Source organism: Dipodomys ordii, unplaced genomic scaffold (assembly GCF_000151885.1).
Source record: "Dipodomys ordii isolate 6190 unplaced genomic scaffold, Dord_2.0 Scaffold207, whole genome shotgun sequence".
In the NCBI taxonomy this organism is placed as follows: domain Eukaryota; kingdom Metazoa; phylum Chordata; class Mammalia; order Rodentia; family Heteromyidae; genus Dipodomys; species Dipodomys ordii.
Window position 1 is genome coordinate 1,526,931 of NW_012267423.1, and position 18,215 is coordinate 1,545,145.

The following is an 18,215-nucleotide window of genomic DNA, read 5'->3' on the forward strand; positions in this document are numbered from 1 at the left end:
ATAACTTATTTAGCAGCAATGATTTTTATGAATAAACTAATATACTGAGATTACTTCTCATGCCAAATTATGATTGGCTTATATCAAATTTATAAAAATGTAATGTTATATGAGATTATATGATATAATAAAATGTTATAAATACATATGTGTTATAAATTATATAAATTCATGTTTATATATTGTGTCAAATTGCTAAATATAGGTAAGGTAAAGCCCTAAGGTATAAAAGTGATAAAACAGATAAACCCAAATAAGCCCTCTCAGCTAAGAATCTTTTCAAAATCTTAAAGTTAATGATTTTGTATAATAATATGTAGTCATCCTTATTTCTGGATTCAATCTTTGCAAATTGCCTATTCACTAAAACTTATCTTTAAAATTGTCTTTAAATAGTTGAACAAAGAAGTTCCCCTTCAAAGAATCAGTTTATGGACATAACACATCCTGACTGGTGTCACGCCTTTCATCCTTCTATCCCATCCTTCCCAACCACACGATTCCTCTCCATTTTCTGTGGGATATGTATTGAATTTGTGCATGCATTCTGCCCTCTTCCTCTCTTCATTCATGGCCCCTCTCTTCTTGACTCCACACCCCACCTTTCAAGTACCAGTGTCTTAGAATCCAAGGATACTATGAGTTTGTCTTTCTAAGAAATTACAACAACTGAATTCTCCCCAGAAAATACCATATTTCAGCTAATACAGTGTGTATACCTGCATCCAACTCTGATGTGTTTTCTTATGCATTTAGAAACAGATTCCATATATGAGGAAGCATGCATCCTTTGTCTTTCTGGGATTGACTTACATCACTTAACATAATTTTTTCCAGGTCCATTAATTTCTTTGCAAATGGTAAATCATTCTTAATGGATGAGTAAAACTCCCCTGTGTATATAAGTATATCCAACACTTTTTCTTGATCTGTTCATCTAATTAGGGGCATCTGCCTGTTTCCTCAATATTAGCTATATGAAGTTTTCTAACTCTGGAAATTTAGAGATATGAAAGTAAAATTCGATACCATTATCCTATGAATCTTATGATTCCTGGGGCTAGATTGGGGTACATACAAGATCTTGTGTTGATAGATACTGACTAATGAACATCTTAAAATTCCTATGGAATTCCAGTTTCAAAATTTTAACACACGAAGCCCTGAATACTAAACTGAAGCTCTGCATTGTTACCACAATGGATGACTATTCCAAGTTCTGATTAAAACTGAATCTTTGGATGTTTCTGTCTATACTTCAGTTGGTTCAGAAGCCTTTGAAGATTCACATAATTAACTAGGCACTAGTGGCTCATGCCTGCAATCGTAGCTCTAAAGGAGGCTGAAATCTGAGGGCTGTGGTTCAAAGCCAGCCCAGGCAGGAAAGTCCATGAGATTCTTGAATTCCTATAAACCATTGGAAAACCAGATGTAGAGCTGTGGCTCAAAGTGGTAGAGCACTAGCTTTGAATAAAAAAGCTCAGGGACAGTGCCAAGACTCTGAGTTCAAGCCCCATGACTGAGGTACAAAGAGATTCACATAATCAATCTTTCAAGGAAAGTTCACATTGGAGAAATTTCTATTGTAAATCTACCCGTAATGGAATTTCCCTTCTATGACAGAGTGATAGCCTAGGAAACATACCAAAGAACTTTTATTCTAGATTTAGTCAAAATGAGGCCATTTTTTTTATCTCTCTCTGAGTGGCTGAACTAAGGATTTCATTTTTCAGTGCTAGGCAAACACTCTACCAACTGAGCTACCTTGCCAGCCCCAGTTTCCTTTTTGGTGTGGGCTGGGGATTAAACACAGGGTCTTGGCCATGCTGGGCAAGTGCTCTGCTAGTTTTCTATAGACATAGCCACAGACCTCTAGGATTTTCACCAGAGTTTTGGGGGGGGGGTTGGTGCTTGTCCTGGGGCTTGAACTCAGCCTGGGCCTTGTCTCTGAGCTTCTTTGCTCAAGGATGGTGCTCTACCAACTTGAGCAACAGTTCTACTTCCAGATTTTTGTTGATTAATTGGAGAGGCTGCCTTTGAACCATGATCCTTATAGCTCAGTGTCCTATATAGGCACGAGCCACCAGTACCTGGCTCAAAGTTCTTTTATGAAATTAATATTGATGGCTATTAAAATAAATATTATTTTCTGGTGTCATTTCAAATCACCTTAATATTTAAACTTTCTTATCAGAAAAGTATATATTTCTTTTTAAAAATCAAGAATGCTAAGATTTAATAAATCAGGAAATAAAAATGTTTTGAGTATATGACAATATCAATAAAGAATCTTATTACTATAAATAGTTTTCATTACTTACTTCCTTTGGTACAGATAGGAATTTTGTTATATGACCCCTAAAAATAGAACATATGAGAGGAAGTGAAATTTTCATTTAGGAGTCCGATCCAGATATAGAAAATATATATCTTCTCAATTAAATGTAATTTAGGTATATGAAAAAGAAGGCTGAATATGTGATGAATATATGTAATATATGATGAATAGGTAATTTCCCTATGTGACTTATGGAAACAAATTTCACTACTTTAAAAGCCCACTGTGTATTTCTGTTAATTTTTCAGATCTGAAAAGCATACGTGTAAGTGAATATGAAATATAGTGCTAAGTTGAGAGTGGATTGGGGAGAGAAGGGAAGATTCCAACAGTACCATAGAAATCATGGCCGAGGAGGAGCAGGGAAGGCTGGTGTAAGAGAATCCAGAAAGGCTTTCCAGCAGAAGCTCGAGGTCAGAGCAAGATTTCTATAGTTGAGCATAAGGAAATCTGCTTCTCCATTTTGCTTTAAAATGGTCTCCTTCTCCTTCTTGAAACTCTATTTCCTGGATCCTGTCTTATTTCTTTGATCATCTGTAGTTTCAGCTGTTATACAAAGTGATGCTGTCCAAAAGATGTGAGAGTAGTAAGTGTGGTATCAAGTGTTAAGAAAAAGGTAGATCGGTGGTGGCAGGAGGGAAGATAGATGGAGACAGACATTGCTAAGTAGTGTTAGATGCACAGGATGATAAGTGAGGGGAAATTGTCAGAGAGGGAGAGTTGAGGAAGAACTCTGAAAAATAGGACTCTGATTGTACCTAAGTCATATCATGGTAGTGACAGCAAAGAGGGAAATGGTAGTTGACTGGGGATAGTCATGATCATTGTATTCCTGTTTCAATACATTAAATTTTAAGTATTGGCAATCTACTGAGTAGAAATATCTTACAAGTAGCTGAACTTCAAGGTATGAGAATCCATTGGTTTCTAGCAGAAGAGTCATTACTAAAATGACCCTGATGGGAAAATAGATTTCTACTTCTTTGCTTTAAGACTGTCTCGGTTCCCAAACTTACCTAGAAATTGATTTGAACACCATACTCTCTACATCATGGTTTCAATATGTCTTCCAATATTATTCTTCTACTTGGCAGTGTGACTTAGGAGAAAAGACAGCTTTGGAGTCAGACCCTGGTTCAAATCCCAGACCTTTCTTTTACATACTGTAGCCATAGCTAAGTCATTTATTATGTTGAGCTTTTTGTTTCCCTCGACTGCAAGTGCAGATAGTAATTGTAGAGAGGGGAGGATGAGGAAATTAGAATGTTGTAGCACAACATTCTGCCCCTATGGAGTGTCAATTCACTTGGTGGGTATTAGTATCACTGAAACTGATTAATGACATAGTTTATCCTTTCATTGGGGCAATTTCCAGTGGCTCCTAAAGAGACAAGAGCCAGTTCCCAAAGTTCTTCCAAGTGTTTTGAGGTGGAACTATGCCATTAGCCTGAAGCTAAGTTAAGTGGGGGGTGTCCAGCCCAAGCATTACCAGCAGAGTTTGGAAAACAAATCCCTGATTCAAGCAGACGAACCCATTTTAAGAGCCAGAATACTGCACTTTTGTTAGATTTAGAAACTTTTTAAAAGTACTAAGGGTTTTGTTTGGAAGTCCAACCAGAAGAAAACAAGAGGTCCTTGGTTATCTGGTTTGCTTGTTATTGTAAGCCAAATGTCCACAGTAGTGCATTGCATGTAGAAGGTGAATAATAAATAATGAATAAATAAATGAGATAGTGACCTGTATCTTATATGTGTTCTAACATGGTGCTGAGTAAACAGGAGACCCTTAATGAATACTTGACTGGTGAATATATGGGCTTATACCCCAGTTTGTCAGAGGTTTTTCATGAGGTACCAGAATTGAAACCATCATCCCAAACATGAGTTTGATATACTATCATCGTTCTCTCTTTTCAAACTTATCTAGTCATTTATTTCTCTCCTCAAAACAGGTAGATATTGTCTTGGAAGTGAGTCAGGAAAGTAAAATGAAAGGAGATTTGTTTTTAAGTTGGAGTTAAAAATTGGGGCTGGGAAGGTGGCTCAGTAGTAGAGCGCTTGCCTTGCATGCCAGAGGCCCTGGGTTCGATTCCTCAGCACCACATAAGCAAAAAGAACAAAGCCGGAAGTGGCGCTGTGGCTCAAGTGGTAGAGCGCTAGCCTTGAGCTGAAGAGCTCAGGGACAGCACCCAGGCCCAGAGTTCAGGTCCCATGACCGGACCCAAAAAAAAAATTGTGTGTAACATTGAATACACTGGATACAATGCTTGATAAGAAATGTACTCATTATCTTGCCCATGTAATTGTAACCCTTTGTATAGTATTTTCACAATAAAAAATAAATAAAAATTTTAAAAAAGAATACATTGGATAGAATAAAGAGAAAAACATTATTTTTAGAAGATGGAGACTAACAAGGCATATAACAAATTTGTTTATACACTGAATCTTTCCCTTCAGCACTCCAAGTTTGTGTAACTCTGGTTCTGAGAGAACAGCAAAATTCCTCCCCTATCAGCAGACATGAAGGCTCAGTAATGTTATAATGATCTTTTTATCCAGTTGGAGGGTGAATCTGGATTGAAACCTCAGTTTTAGCAGTAAGAACAATCCCAGAAGTGGAAAGTAAGGCAGCATATTGGAAGAATGTGAAGAGGGTAGTGTGGTTAAAATGAAGGGTATATGGGGAAAAAAATTATTGGAAATCAGACTAAATAAGTATGAGAGAGATTACAGAGTACTTTAAAGAATTTAGATTGTGATCTATAGTAATCATATTGAAATCATGTTTAAAGTAATAATAAACTTGAATAAGCTATCTGACAAAAGCTAGTGTGCAAAACAAATTTTAAAAGAGGAGGTTTCTCTAATTGAAGTTGAACTCTTGCCCTTGGCCTGTGGACAGAAACGTCAGAAACTGCCAGGGCTGAGTGCTGACGTGCTTTGGACAGGTGACCTCTATGCCAAGTGGCTCACAGACAGAGAGAATAGAACCACCTCCCCTGGAGGCAGAAAGCAGAGGGGGGCTGCCAGGCCTGGGGTTCTAAAGGAGTCAGGAAACATCAGAAAGATAGGCGCAGAAAAGTCATAAAGGAGCCGCTGTGGAAGATGACAGGACAATAACCAAAAATGGCAGAGGGTAAAGAAGGCAGCTACTGAATCTGAGGAAAGACAGTCATGTGTTTTCTAAGTGTTTTAGGCGTCTAGACAATTATATCCACCTAAATGTCAGAAGAGAAGGCAGCACTCTTGTCTACCAGTTTTCTTCCCCTTTTCAAACAGAGGAAACCAAAGCCCATTGCCTGAGCTTGAAAGCTACATGTTGTTATTTTTAGAAACTTAAAATGCTTATGCTTTCATCAGAAATACATTTCCTCCATGCCCCCATGCTAGTAACATCTTAGTAACATTTCGATTTTGGTAACATTTCTGTAGTTTGACAGCTGGTCTGTAATACTGATCTTTGAAAACTAATTGCTTCCAAAGGAGTTAGGTTGTAATTACTTTGAGTGACTTCAAACAGAAGTACAGCAAAATTATTTCTCCAAGGTTTTGCCTGTGCTTTCCAAAATCCTGAAGTACGCAGATAAATCACAACTGAGGGATGGCCGGTGAGTCCTGGCGAACGCGCGCGTCCCCTCGCGCGGCAAGCCATCCCGGCGCAAAGAACGTTGGACAGAGAATGAATGACAGCCTCTGCTCAGCGCATCTGCTGGGGACCAGCTCCGCTTCCTGTGCGATTCTGAAACGTGTGATGCAAAGGCTCCCGCCCTTTTCTGGGAACACAGCCTGACCCAGCAGCCTGGCTATTAAAGCTCTCCGCCTGCTGCCGGCAGGCGCCCCACTGCTCCCCACCGTTCTCCACTGCCGAGATGAAGCTTCCAGACTGGTGCTGGCTGAGCTCAGCTGTCCTGGCTGCTTGCGGCTTGGTGGTGGTGGCAAACAACGAAACCGAGGAAATTAGGGATGGGAGGGCAAAGGACGCCTGCCCGGCGATGCTGGAGAGCAGAGGGAAATGCTCCTCGGCCGGCGAGTGTCCTTTCCAGGTGACCCTGCCCCCGCTGGCCATTCAGCTGCCCCAGGAATTCGGCAGAATAGAGGAGGTGTTCAAAGAAGTCCAGACTCTCAAGGAAATCGTCGACAGCCTCAAGAAATCTTGCCAAGACTGTAAGTTGCAAGCTGATGATCACCGAGATCCAGGACATGGACTGGGGTCCCCTGGCACGGGAGCCCCGGGAGAGGCTGGGGACAATAGAGTTGAAGAATTGGAGAACGAGGTGAGCAAGCTGTCCTCCGAGCTGAAGACTGCAAAGGAGGAGCTCGACATGCTGCAAGGTCGCCTGGAGAAACTGAATCTTGTAAATATGAACAACATAGAAACTTACGTCGACAGCAAAGTGGCCAATCTCACATCTGTGGTCAATAGTTTGGACGGCAAATGTTCATCCAAGTGTCCCAGTCAAGAGCTAATCCAGTCCCAGCCAGGTATGTGAATTTGTAATCATGTTTTCTTATCAGTTCAGGGAGGTTATATAGCTAGGGCGTGTCCACAGCGTTGCAGCCCGAGGGAATAAGTTAAATAAGTGAAGGATTAAATGTCTAAGTCTTTTGTTTCATTAAGGTAGTCCAGGAAAAACAAGTATCTTCTGGAATGGGACTTCAGAAATGATACTTGACCTCTTTCCAAATCTCATCACTGGCTCTGTCACCACCAGAAAGCACTTTCAGTTTCAACATCTTATTTGCTTCAGTGCCAGACTTTCTTCACACAAGCACCAGCAGCAAGAGAGAATTTCTTAATGGCTTTGTGCCTTTAGTCTATCATTTTCCTGATGTGTTTGAACACCTGAGAGAGAAGGCAAGGTTGGCAGCTGTGCTTTGTTCATTGGACATTAGTTTTTCTTGGGGTTGGCTGGCTGCCAGGTCTCATGTAGCAACAAGTGGTCTTTGAAAGATTTTTAGCAAGCAATCTACAGTTCATAATTGAAAATATCTACTGAAAATGGGAGGTTGTATAGATGAAATAAAAGCCATTTCCTGTGTGTGTGTGTGTGCAAAACTTTTTGCTTTGAGATTTAGTGGCACAAAAATGTTTTGAGGGAAGAATTTTTGGCATGTCACTAAGGGAAGGAATAAAACCTTTTTTTTTTCTTTGACTTTAAGCTAGTTTTCAAACATAAAGAAACAGAATCCAATCTCACTATCCGGACTTAACTTTAACACATACGAGAAAACACAGATCTAACTGCCTACTTTGCCCTTGAACCGATGGCTCCCCCAATTCCTAAATTCCTGGGACTACTACTCCTTGGTCATCTTACTTTGGAGAGCCACCACTGCCTATCCATTTAAAGGGACAGAGCAGAGACTCCTTTTTATCCTGAAACACTTTGGGCATGCTCCATCCCCAGAGGATTTGCCAGAGCTGGTAGAGAGGAAGGCAGTGGTTGCAATGACCACAGCTGCTAATACTCTTGGCAGCCTAGACGTGAATTTCACAGATTGCAAAGCAGATGTTCACGACTTCAGTGAAATCACTGAGTACACAGCTAGATATGACACTGCCTGGCAAGAATTAATTTTCCTCCTAAGAGGTTTAGGGAAATATCTGAATATTCTGAGTTCTAAATATATAGGAGTAGAGAGGGCATGTTGGTATACCTGTCTATAAAACCCAGTTACTTGAAAGGCAGAGGTAGGAAGATTATGAGGCCAGCTCCAGGCAAAAGATAATAAATATAAAAATAAATAAATAAAATAAGTAAATAATAAAAGAAAAAGAAAAGCAAAAGGAGTAGTTGTGTAGCTGAAGTGATCAAGTGTTACTTACTACATGCACAAGACTCTGGCTTCAATTCCCCGAGCCACAAAACAGCAGTAGAAGCATCCATATGAATATATTTTTGTACCTTAAAGTACTGTATACTAAACTCACCACATCTGCCATACAGTTTATAAAAATTATTTGGGAATAAATAGCTGCTAAACCCTGTTAATGAATGACATCTATCTTGAACATAACCACCTGTTGTTTCTTTGTAGAAACTGAATATGTGCAATACTAAATTCAGAACCATTATTTTTTAAAAAGGGCATCATTTTTAAAAGACTGAAAAAATGAGCTTCCTTTGTATAGTTGTCAAGGAAATTAAATGTGAATTTACAATCAATGTCTACTCCAGCTTTCATGTATCCTTTGGAACATATGCTATAAAACTTCCTTCCCGTGCCTAGACTGCAGTTCTAGGAGAGTTGGGGTCATGTGAGCTGTAGGACAGAAAAGCAATGGCCATGAGAGTAAATTTTGCTTCTAGACAGATATGAGTTTGTGCCCCACCTCTGCCATTTAATGCTGGTGTGAACTTCAGTAAGCCACTGGGCCTCTTTGTGCCTAAATATCCCCATCAGCAGCTAGTGATACTACTTGTATGAAAAGGTTGGTGTGCAGATTAAATGTGACACTTTTATCCAGTGTTTAGCAGAATGTCTAGAACATAGCAGTACTCATTACATGTTACCTTTACATATTCATTTTTAGAGTTAGTTACTCATTATTCATGTTATCATGCTTATTGCCAAGCAAAGGTATGTTAGTCTTGTCTATCACATCGAGTTCTTGGTCTGTGTCCTTAAAAATCACTTGCTGCCCAGATTCAGGTGAATTTAGCAGAGGAAGGTTATTGTCATTAATGATCAGACTGCATTTGTGTAAAGAGTTTTCCAGATGCATACTTTCATTAACAAAATCCCATGGCTTTCTTTTCTTCCTCCTTCAGTTCAACATCTAATATATAAAGATTGTTCTGACTACTACGTAATAGGCAAAAGGAGCAGTGAGACCTACAGAGTTACCCCAGATCCCAAAAACCGCAGCTTTGAGGTGTTCTGTGACATGGAGACTATGGGGGGAGGCTGGACCGTGCTGCAGGCTCGACTTGACGGGAGCACCAACTTCACCAGAACATGGGAAGACTACAAAGCAGGCTTTGGAAACCTCCGGCGAGAGTTTTGGCTGGGAAATGATAAAATTCATCTTCTGACCAAGAGCAAGGAAATGATCTTGAGAGTCGATCTTGAAGACTTTAATGGTGTCAAACTGTATGCCCTCTATGATCAGTTTTACGTGGCCAATGAGTTTCTCAAATACCGTTTACACATTGGCAACTACAATGGCACGGCTGGGGATGCTTTGCGTTTCAATAAGCATTACAACCATGATCTGAAGTTTTTCACCACCCCAGATAGAGACAATGATCGCTATCCCTCTGGCAACTGTGGGCACTACTACAGTTCAGGGTGGTGGTTTGATGCATGCCTTTCTGCAAACTTAAATGGCAAGTATTACCACCAAAAGTACAAAGGTGTCCGTAATGGGATTTTCTGGGGCACTTGGCCTGGTATGAATGAGGCACAGCCTACTGGCTACAAGTCCTCTTTCAAAGAGGCCAAAATGATGATCAGACCCAAGCACTTTAAGCCATAAATCACAAGTTCTCATCTCTCCAGGCATTTATTATCAATAGGGCAACAGATTCCTCATCACTTTGGAATATGCTTTATTTCCTATTTCCTTTCTATGACTAAAAATTGTCTCGGAGTAGCAGACTCCTAGGCTATACAGCTTTTGAAAAATGTGCATTTAAAAAGACTCCTTGGAAGCTATTATCCAATGCATGCATGAAAGCATTGAGAATTATTCATTTTATTTGTAAATCCTTTTAATTTCTATTAATTGAGTTCATTAGTACGTGTACTACTTTCTAAAATTAAAAAAATGTTTATTCAGTAAGATAGATTCTCAGAAGCAACTGCTACTATGATGTGTCTAGACAAGCACATTTGAAAAGATACTTTTATTCTATAAATTATTTGCATATCTATCTCTAAATATGAAGATTACTTCATTCTGAGATAAACTTACTCAAATTTACATTTGCATTTACTTTGTATCAAGAAAATATTACAGCATTTTAGTTCCCAAACAATGGAAAATATGCATTATTAACCTATTTGTAGAATATTCATTGAATGTAGAATTTGTCATTAAACTTGGGTATGGTCGTACATGCCTATAATTCAACAATAGGGAGGTTGAGGCAAGAGGATTGTGAGTTTGAGGTCAGCCTGAGCTACACAGTGAGATCTTCTCTCAAAAAACAAAACAAAAAAAAAACAAACAAGGTATAACATACCTCAAAATGTAATAGCCTAATGTCACCCTCCAAACACTTAGAAAACAATGGAATTCACTTGCAGTGTGTAACTTGTTAAATGCCGGATAGCAAAAGTATAAAGGTTGCTCAGTATTGTGCTAGACTACTGATAGACTTTCTTTTAGGGGGTATAGGAATGTGAAAGAGGAACCATTTATGTACACTTTGAAAGCCATTTTTTAAAATCTAAAGCAATGATATTGTAGAGTAATACAGTCAACAACTTAGCTTCAAAAGCACTTATGTTTTCTAGAATGAATAAATTTATTTATTAAAAACATGAATTTTGAAATATATATTAAACATTTAACCCTAACTAGTGGATCGCTTATCTTGCTATCATAAATTCACAAGTATGTGTTTATTTTTTAAGAGAGTGTCCATTGATTTTAATAGGTTCTAGGTATAATTTGTGGGGAAGTTAACAAATAAACATCTATGAAAATACTCTGCATGTTATTTTAAAGGGTCACAATTTTTATACTTTTATGACATTTTTCTACTAAATTATTTAACACACAAATTTCTTTTTGTAATAATTTCATGTCATTCACTATAAAATATATTGTAAGTTGATCATCTTTAACATGTTGATGGAAACAGATTATACCTGATACTCCTTTACCTTAACATGATGATCCAGTAATACATACTACTGTTAATAAATGTAGACTATTTACAAATGTATTTTTAAAGTATTGTGTTGGTTCCATTTTGATAGTTAACATTTATCATAATATTTAGTTTCTGAACATTATCATTCTTGTAAAATGATGACTAAAATTAGTCTTTAGAAATTCGGAGTTGGGTTGATTACCCAGTGTGAGGAAATCAAATTTCACTGACAAACAGTAAAGTTAAATAAATGTCACATCCAATCAAAAAGTAGTTTAAATATACAAGAATTATCTGAGCAACAAAATTTTCTGGTCCTTATTTCTGAATAGCTATCCAAGGAAAGATTTTAAAGGTAAAAGAGATGACTGATTATAATTAGCTCTTATTTGAAATCTTTTATGTGTAGTTAGGATTATGCCTTGTGCCTTTTAAAAGCCTTATAAAAGATTTACTTCTCATATCCATTTATTCTTCAAGGTGGAAAGCATCGGTTATTATTTGTAAAATAGTATTTATGTGCTCAGTGTGAGAAGTTAGGAGTATTGTTTTCTTAATAGGAAGATAGAAGCAAATAGAAAGATACCATTATCCTATTTCCTTCTGGAAATACTGTTGACACATTTGCAATACAAAATTTTCCATTTCCTTCTGCAACATTCAACTCCACCTCCTCTTGCTCTATTGTTAATGCTGCTGATCAAGTCAACCCCTTAGCATAACAAAATGCTTCCTAATATTAGCCAGTACCTCTACTTTCTGTCTCTCCCAGTTCATCTTCCACATCACTGCTAGAGGGATTATTTAGAAACACAACTCTGATCTTGTACTGTACTGTTTCAAACTTTCAACACTCTCTACTTCCTATAAGATAAGCTCCAGAAAATAAGCCTCTTCCTGAACCTGATTTCTGTCCACCCTTTCAGTGTCATTTTCTGCCATTACTCACTTGTGTCATACTGTGCTCAAACAAACCATGTTCTCTCATTTCCTGATTTTGCACAGATTATTGCCTTGATCTAGATAGGATATATTCCTCTACCTCTGTTGGGAGTTGGCCAAGGACAGGGACTCAGGAGTCAGAGTTCCCAGGTTTGAATTGCAGCTACATCATTGGCAAACCATGTGATCATGGTCAAGTAATTTAATGTTTCCTTCTACTATGAATGGGGATAGTCTACTAGTCTGTCTGATAAACTCTTATTGGGATGATCAAATGAAGTAATATATGTAGAGCCCTTACATAATGTTTTAATTAATTATCATCATCAAACTGAATAGTTCTCTCTTCTGGGCATCTGTGCCTTTCCTCTTTGATATCATAACATCCTATACATTTCAATAATTTATATTTTTACTAATTATATATTCAATAATTTTCTGGATTCTACCCTGAAATCAGTGTTTAAATAGGAGAAAAGAAATGTTGAGGCAGCAGTGGTAAACAATATGTTAGCATTGAGGAAAAGCTATAGTTTAAAGAAGCTGGGATTGTAATTGAGAGAATGGGTGATGTCAAATCTGAGATTTGAGAGACTGATTACAGGTGAGATGTTATTGAAAGCCAGGGGAAAATACATCCAGGGTAATTATACACACTACAGGAGTAGGACATAGTGACGGTGAGCTTTTAGAAGGGGTCCTAGAAACGGTACTGGTGGCTCAAGCTTGTAATCCTAGCTACTCAGGAGGCTGAGATCTGAGGATCACAGTTCAAAGCCAAACCAGGTAGGAAAAGCTGTGAAACTCTTATCTCCAATAAACCACCAGAAAACGGGAAGTGGCGCTGTGGCTCAAGTGGTAGAGCACTAGCCTTGAGCTGAAGAGCTCGGGAACAATGCTCAGGCCACAGTTCAAGCCCCATGACTGACAAAAAAAAGATGGGGTCCTAGGAATGAGCCTCTGGATCGACAACTACAGGAGAAGCTTGGCTGAATGGTGAATGTTTACTAGACTGAATTCCTAAGGAAAAACCTTCAGTGTTGCTCATACTACCCAGAGTTTAGTGTAATTCTGAAGTGAATTTTAGTCATATAAAATTCATGGATCTTTCTTAAAATTACCACTTAGAGTAACAACTCCATCTGTGCATGCCAATCTCCTCCCTCTCCCAAGAGGTAACAAGCAGAGGTAGATGAGTCCAAACCACAGTTTCGTTCTGTGCATTGCCAAGTTGCGACATCTCCTCAGTCACAGCCTTGCCAGCTCTCTTTTGTTTACTGAGCTAGAAATAAGGGGAAAGGGTGCAGAAAGGGTGTAGAAGACTCAGAATGCCCAGACTCTCCATCATGAATGTACCTCGCTATGTTTGCTGAGGCTCTCTGATTGCTGGAAGACAATGCTGCTTTCTTTCCAAAGGGAATGGACTTAACTCTCCTCTAGGCTTCTTCATCCCACTTGATAGTCTCTCTAGATTGATAACAGGTCATGTCCTCATATCAAGTATAAACTCAAATAAGAGAGGAAGACTGCACAAATTTGCTTGTTTTTACCAAGAAAGACAGGTGTAGACAGATTTTTGAGATTACTTAATTCAGTGATATAGGTATGCTGATCAGAAATTACAGATTCAACTGTGTAGCTTAAGGAGATGTGTGTGTGGTTCAAATGTTTTTCTTAGTTGATACAAACCCCAATTCAACAACAGCTCAGACTAACTCAGTTGAGAAGCCATAAATGGCTTAAAACTCAGAGACTGCCATGCATGGTGGGACATGCTTGCATTACTAGCTACCTGGGTGGCAAAAAAGGGAGCACAGCAAGGTTTAGGCTGGCTGGGGGGCTCGTAGGAGAGACCTCGTGTCCAGAACAAAATGAAACAAAAGGAATGGGAATATAGCTCAATGGTACAGCCCTTCTCTACCATTCATGCATGAGATACAATGACAATAACAATGATAAAGCCCCCAAACCTCAAATACCTATGGAGATAGGAAGTTTGGGGGAAGAGTTAGCCTTAATTAAACAAATATTTGCTGAATTCAGACCATGTTCCAGGAAGCCTTCTAGGAGTTAGTGACCAACACAGAAAAAAAAAATACAACACTCACAGTGTTTACATATTATGAGATGCGACAAATGCATGATGGGAAAATAAATACATATAGGAGTGTTAGAGAAGGGGGATCTAGCTATATACAGTAGGCAGGGGAGACCTCTCTGCGCAGGTGAAATCTGACCTATAGAAAGGGGTGAAGACATCTGGAGAGTAGGTGGCATGTTGATGGGAGAAGAGGAGAGATCAGAGGGCATGAAGGCTAGGGATGAATAAGACCAGGGGTGGCAGATCATCTAGCTTTATAAGCCAGGAAAAGAATTTGCCTTTTACTCTGAATAGATAAGAGCCTTGAGAGTTTGAGCGAAGGAAGCACATGATTTCATCCACTTTAAGAGGATTGTTCTTGCTGCAAATAGAGGTAAGGACTGGCACATGAATCCCAGTTTGACAGTGCTTCCAGTAACCCAGAGAAAGATGATGACAGTGTTACCAGTGACACATGTCTATTAAAGCGGAGCTGACAACATGTACTGATCAAGTCAGCTTTGGATAGTTTTAAAGAAATAGAGGTGTCTCAGAAAACGACAAGATTTTAGTTTGAGCTACTTTCTAAGTTGGACCAGCCATTAACTGAAAGGAGGAAATGAGCAGGGAAACTCTAGTAAGTATATAGGTATAGGGTGGGGGTAGGGTTAAAACTAGAATCAGAAGATTTTAACATGCTATAAACTCAAATAAAGTGGATATGGGCATTGGGATATCAACCTGAAATTCAGAGAGGACCTATGGAGTTGGAAATACATTTGAAAGTTGCAAGAGTTTGTATGGTAATGAACCCATGGAGCTGGGGGAAATAACCTAGTACATAGGTATAAACAGAGCAAGGACTTCTTTAGAAAGAGCCTAGGGACTAGCTGACCTTGCAGAGGTTGGGAATGAGGAGGACCCAGTATCTCATCCACTCTGTAACCCTATCCGTTGAGAGGTCTCACAGACTCTCTTGTCTGGATAGGGCAGACATTTATTCTCACTGGAACGCTCTCTCTCTCTCTCTCTCTTATTTTGAGATTCCCTACACACATATACACACACACATATATTCTAGAATATTCTAATCTGAGATTCCCTTTTTCCTGGCTTCTGCAAGGAAATAGATGCCTTAGATACATTGGCAGCATTTTTCTTTTCTCTTTTTTTGTGTGGTACTAGGGATTGAACCAGTATCTCACACTTGCTAAGCAGGTGCTCTACTACTTGAGCTGTGACTCTAACTCAGATTTGCTTGGGTTAGTTTTGAGGTAAGATCTTGCTTTATCCTGAGGTGGCCTGGGTTGTGATTCTCACACTTCCCTGCATTGCTGGAGATGGCAGGTACCTGTACCCAATCACTGAGTGAAATGGAATATTGAAAACTTTTCTGGACTTTTCTGCCTGAGCTGGCTTTGAATTGTGATTGATCTCCCAATCTATGCCTCCCAAGTAGCTAGGATTACAGGCTTGAGCTACCACATCCAGATGGCAACATTCTTTTGTTGAGTTACTGGATGTCTTTTTAAAAAATTGTGATATTTCACACTAGTGCAGAATATTAACTTTGAGTTAGGAATTCATATGACAATAAGAGAGGAGATGATGACCATGAAGACTCAACTATTAACTCTTTTGGAGATGCCACCTTGTCAGGTTGAGGTATTACCATGTAACAGAGAGAAAGAAGGGAACAGGGAAGAGAGATTGTGCATACATATATGTGCATATAGGAAAAGAAATATGAACCAGCCCACGGAGCAAAACATAGCCTCAAATTTTAAGAGCATGCTGTCAATTTAAAGAATTGCTTGTAGTCATCAAAGTGATTGTCTAAAAACATCAAAGTGATTGTCTGCTAGGATTACAAATATTTAGTTAAGCAGAGATTGGTGTCATTCTCTCTTTTACCAGTGATGAACAGAAATTTTTAATAGGTTTAAGGAGATATCATTTATAATTTCTTCTCATATCCTAAATTTTTAGGAGTAAAGAGCAAGAAGCTAGAGAGAAAGGTTATGCCATTTTAGTGAGTCAGAAAAGCTACCTATTAGCCAGGTGCAGATGGCTCATGCCTGTAATCCTAACTCTCAGGAAGCTGAGATCTGAGGATCAGGAGTCAAAGCCAGCCCAGGCAGAAAAGTCCATGAGACACTTAACTTCCAATTAATGACAAAAAAATAAAGGTTGTTTTTTTGTTGTTTTGTTTTGCCAGTCCTGGGGCATGAACTCAGGGCCTGGACTCTGTCCCTCAGCTTCTTTTGCTTATGGCTTGGCATTCTACCATTTGAGCCTTAGTGCCGCTTCCAGCATTTTCTGTGTATGTGGTGCTGAGGAATTGAACCCAGGGCTTCATGTATGCTAGGCAAGCACTCTACCACTGAGCCACCTTCCCAGCCCCAAAAAGTAAAGTTGGAAGTAGAGCTTTGGTTCAAGTGCTAGGTTGAGCACAAAAGCTCAGGGACAGTGCCCAGGCTCTGAGTTCAAATCCTAGGACCAGCACAAAAAAAAAGAAAGAAAAAAGAAAAGGGTAAAGAAAAACAAAAGAAAAGTAAAGTCTACTCATTTGTCTAGATTATGAGAGGAAACAAATACACATATTTGAAGAAAGTAATTAAAGTATGAGCTTTAATAAGAGTAGCCTTGAAAGACATTCAAAAGATGGCTGGGGACATAGCTCAGTGATTGAAAGTTTGGCTAGCATATTAAAGATCTTGAGCACAGTTAAAGAAAAGAAAAATCTTCTCACAAGTTTAATATAATAGAAATACTATATTTTAAAGAATACATGGAAAACATATATGAGATTTGATTCTATTTTCTGTGAAGTTAATTTTCATCAGTTTGCATTATGTTTTTGTTTTTATAACCATAAGATGCATCTTTCATACGTTCCAAATTCTTAAGATTTTTCTTCCCATAATTTTATTCGCATCAATTGGTTGTATAAAAGGGTTGCATTTTGACACATCTATCTATTCATAACATCATACCTTGATTACACCCACAGTCTCTCTCAAACTCCCTCCCTCTTCACACTCAACAAGCTCTACTGTTCCATTTTCTTACTGTACATATTTTGAACATATTCACTCTTTCATTATCTCCACTTTCTTCCCCTTTCTCACTTATGTCCCAACCCCAAACAGGACTGGCTTTACCTTTCTTTTTTTATTGCTAGAAACATTAGTGATCTTCAATTTGGTTTCTTTAATGAGTATTTTCTCCAAGTCATCCAAGATAGAGGTAGCCTAATCCTACATTTCAAATCACTTCAGATTGTTTACTTCAGAATGGCCACTCAGGCACATGTGACTGGCACTTTTCAGAGCTCTGGGAGCATTTCCAGTGTTCTCTGTTTGCTGTTGTTTAATGCTGTCTTATGGAGGATATGCTTTAAAGCATTCCTGGGGGGGGAAACCCTTTTGTTTCTACAAACTATTCACTTGTACACCACTATCCATTTTTCATCTTTCCTGAAATTCTGGGTGTATTTCTCATGAAATGAGCTAATTTTCCATGGATGAAACAAACAGCATAAAACCTTGGTATCTATCAGTCCTCTGCTGAATTTCTGGTAAATCTAGAAAGTGGAAAATAACCCCAATGATCTCAGTTTAAGAAGAAACATTCTCTTTATATCTTATCAAAACAATTATATATATTTTTGACACGAGACATTTTACAAATTAATAATTTCCAGGGAGTTAATGTCCCTATTGGTTAAAAATTTCTTCCTGCAGCTAAGTCAAATTTTATCTCTGACAGAAGAAGCAAACAAGTTTTTCTGCTGTCCAAACACTGTTTTACTCCATGGTTACATGGCAGGATTCACTGAGGAACACAGCCTGCTCTAGTACAAAGCACTTTGGAAGTTCTTTGGAAGGTAAAAACCCTCTTATATAAGTAAGTACCAAAGTTCTTATTTTCATTTGTTAGATTAAAATAACTCTTATAAAATAGATCACTTACAAATGAGAAGCATTGGTAATGGTGCAACCTACATAAAGCCAAGTTTTTAATT

The 18,215-nt window shown here is 38.5% G+C and overlaps 2 protein-coding genes across 2 annotated transcripts in view; one reads left to right on the forward strand and one right to left on the reverse strand.

The window, feature by feature from the left end:
* Ccdc146 (coiled-coil domain containing 146) overlaps window positions 1–18,215 on the reverse strand; it is a 110,145-nt gene that overhangs the window by 71,045 nt on the left and 20,885 nt on the right. The gene's annotated exons all lie outside the window — the stretch shown is intronic.
* Window positions 6,132–11,238, forward strand: Fgl2 (fibrinogen-like 2). The gene is made up of 2 exons (XM_013035280.1): window positions 6,132–6,823; window positions 9,115–11,238. Exons 1-2 carry the CDS (start codon window positions 6,211–6,213, stop codon window positions 9,819–9,821), a joined length of 1,320 nt encoding a protein of 439 aa, XP_012890734.1. The 5' UTR covers window positions 6,132–6,210; the 3' UTR covers window positions 9,822–11,238.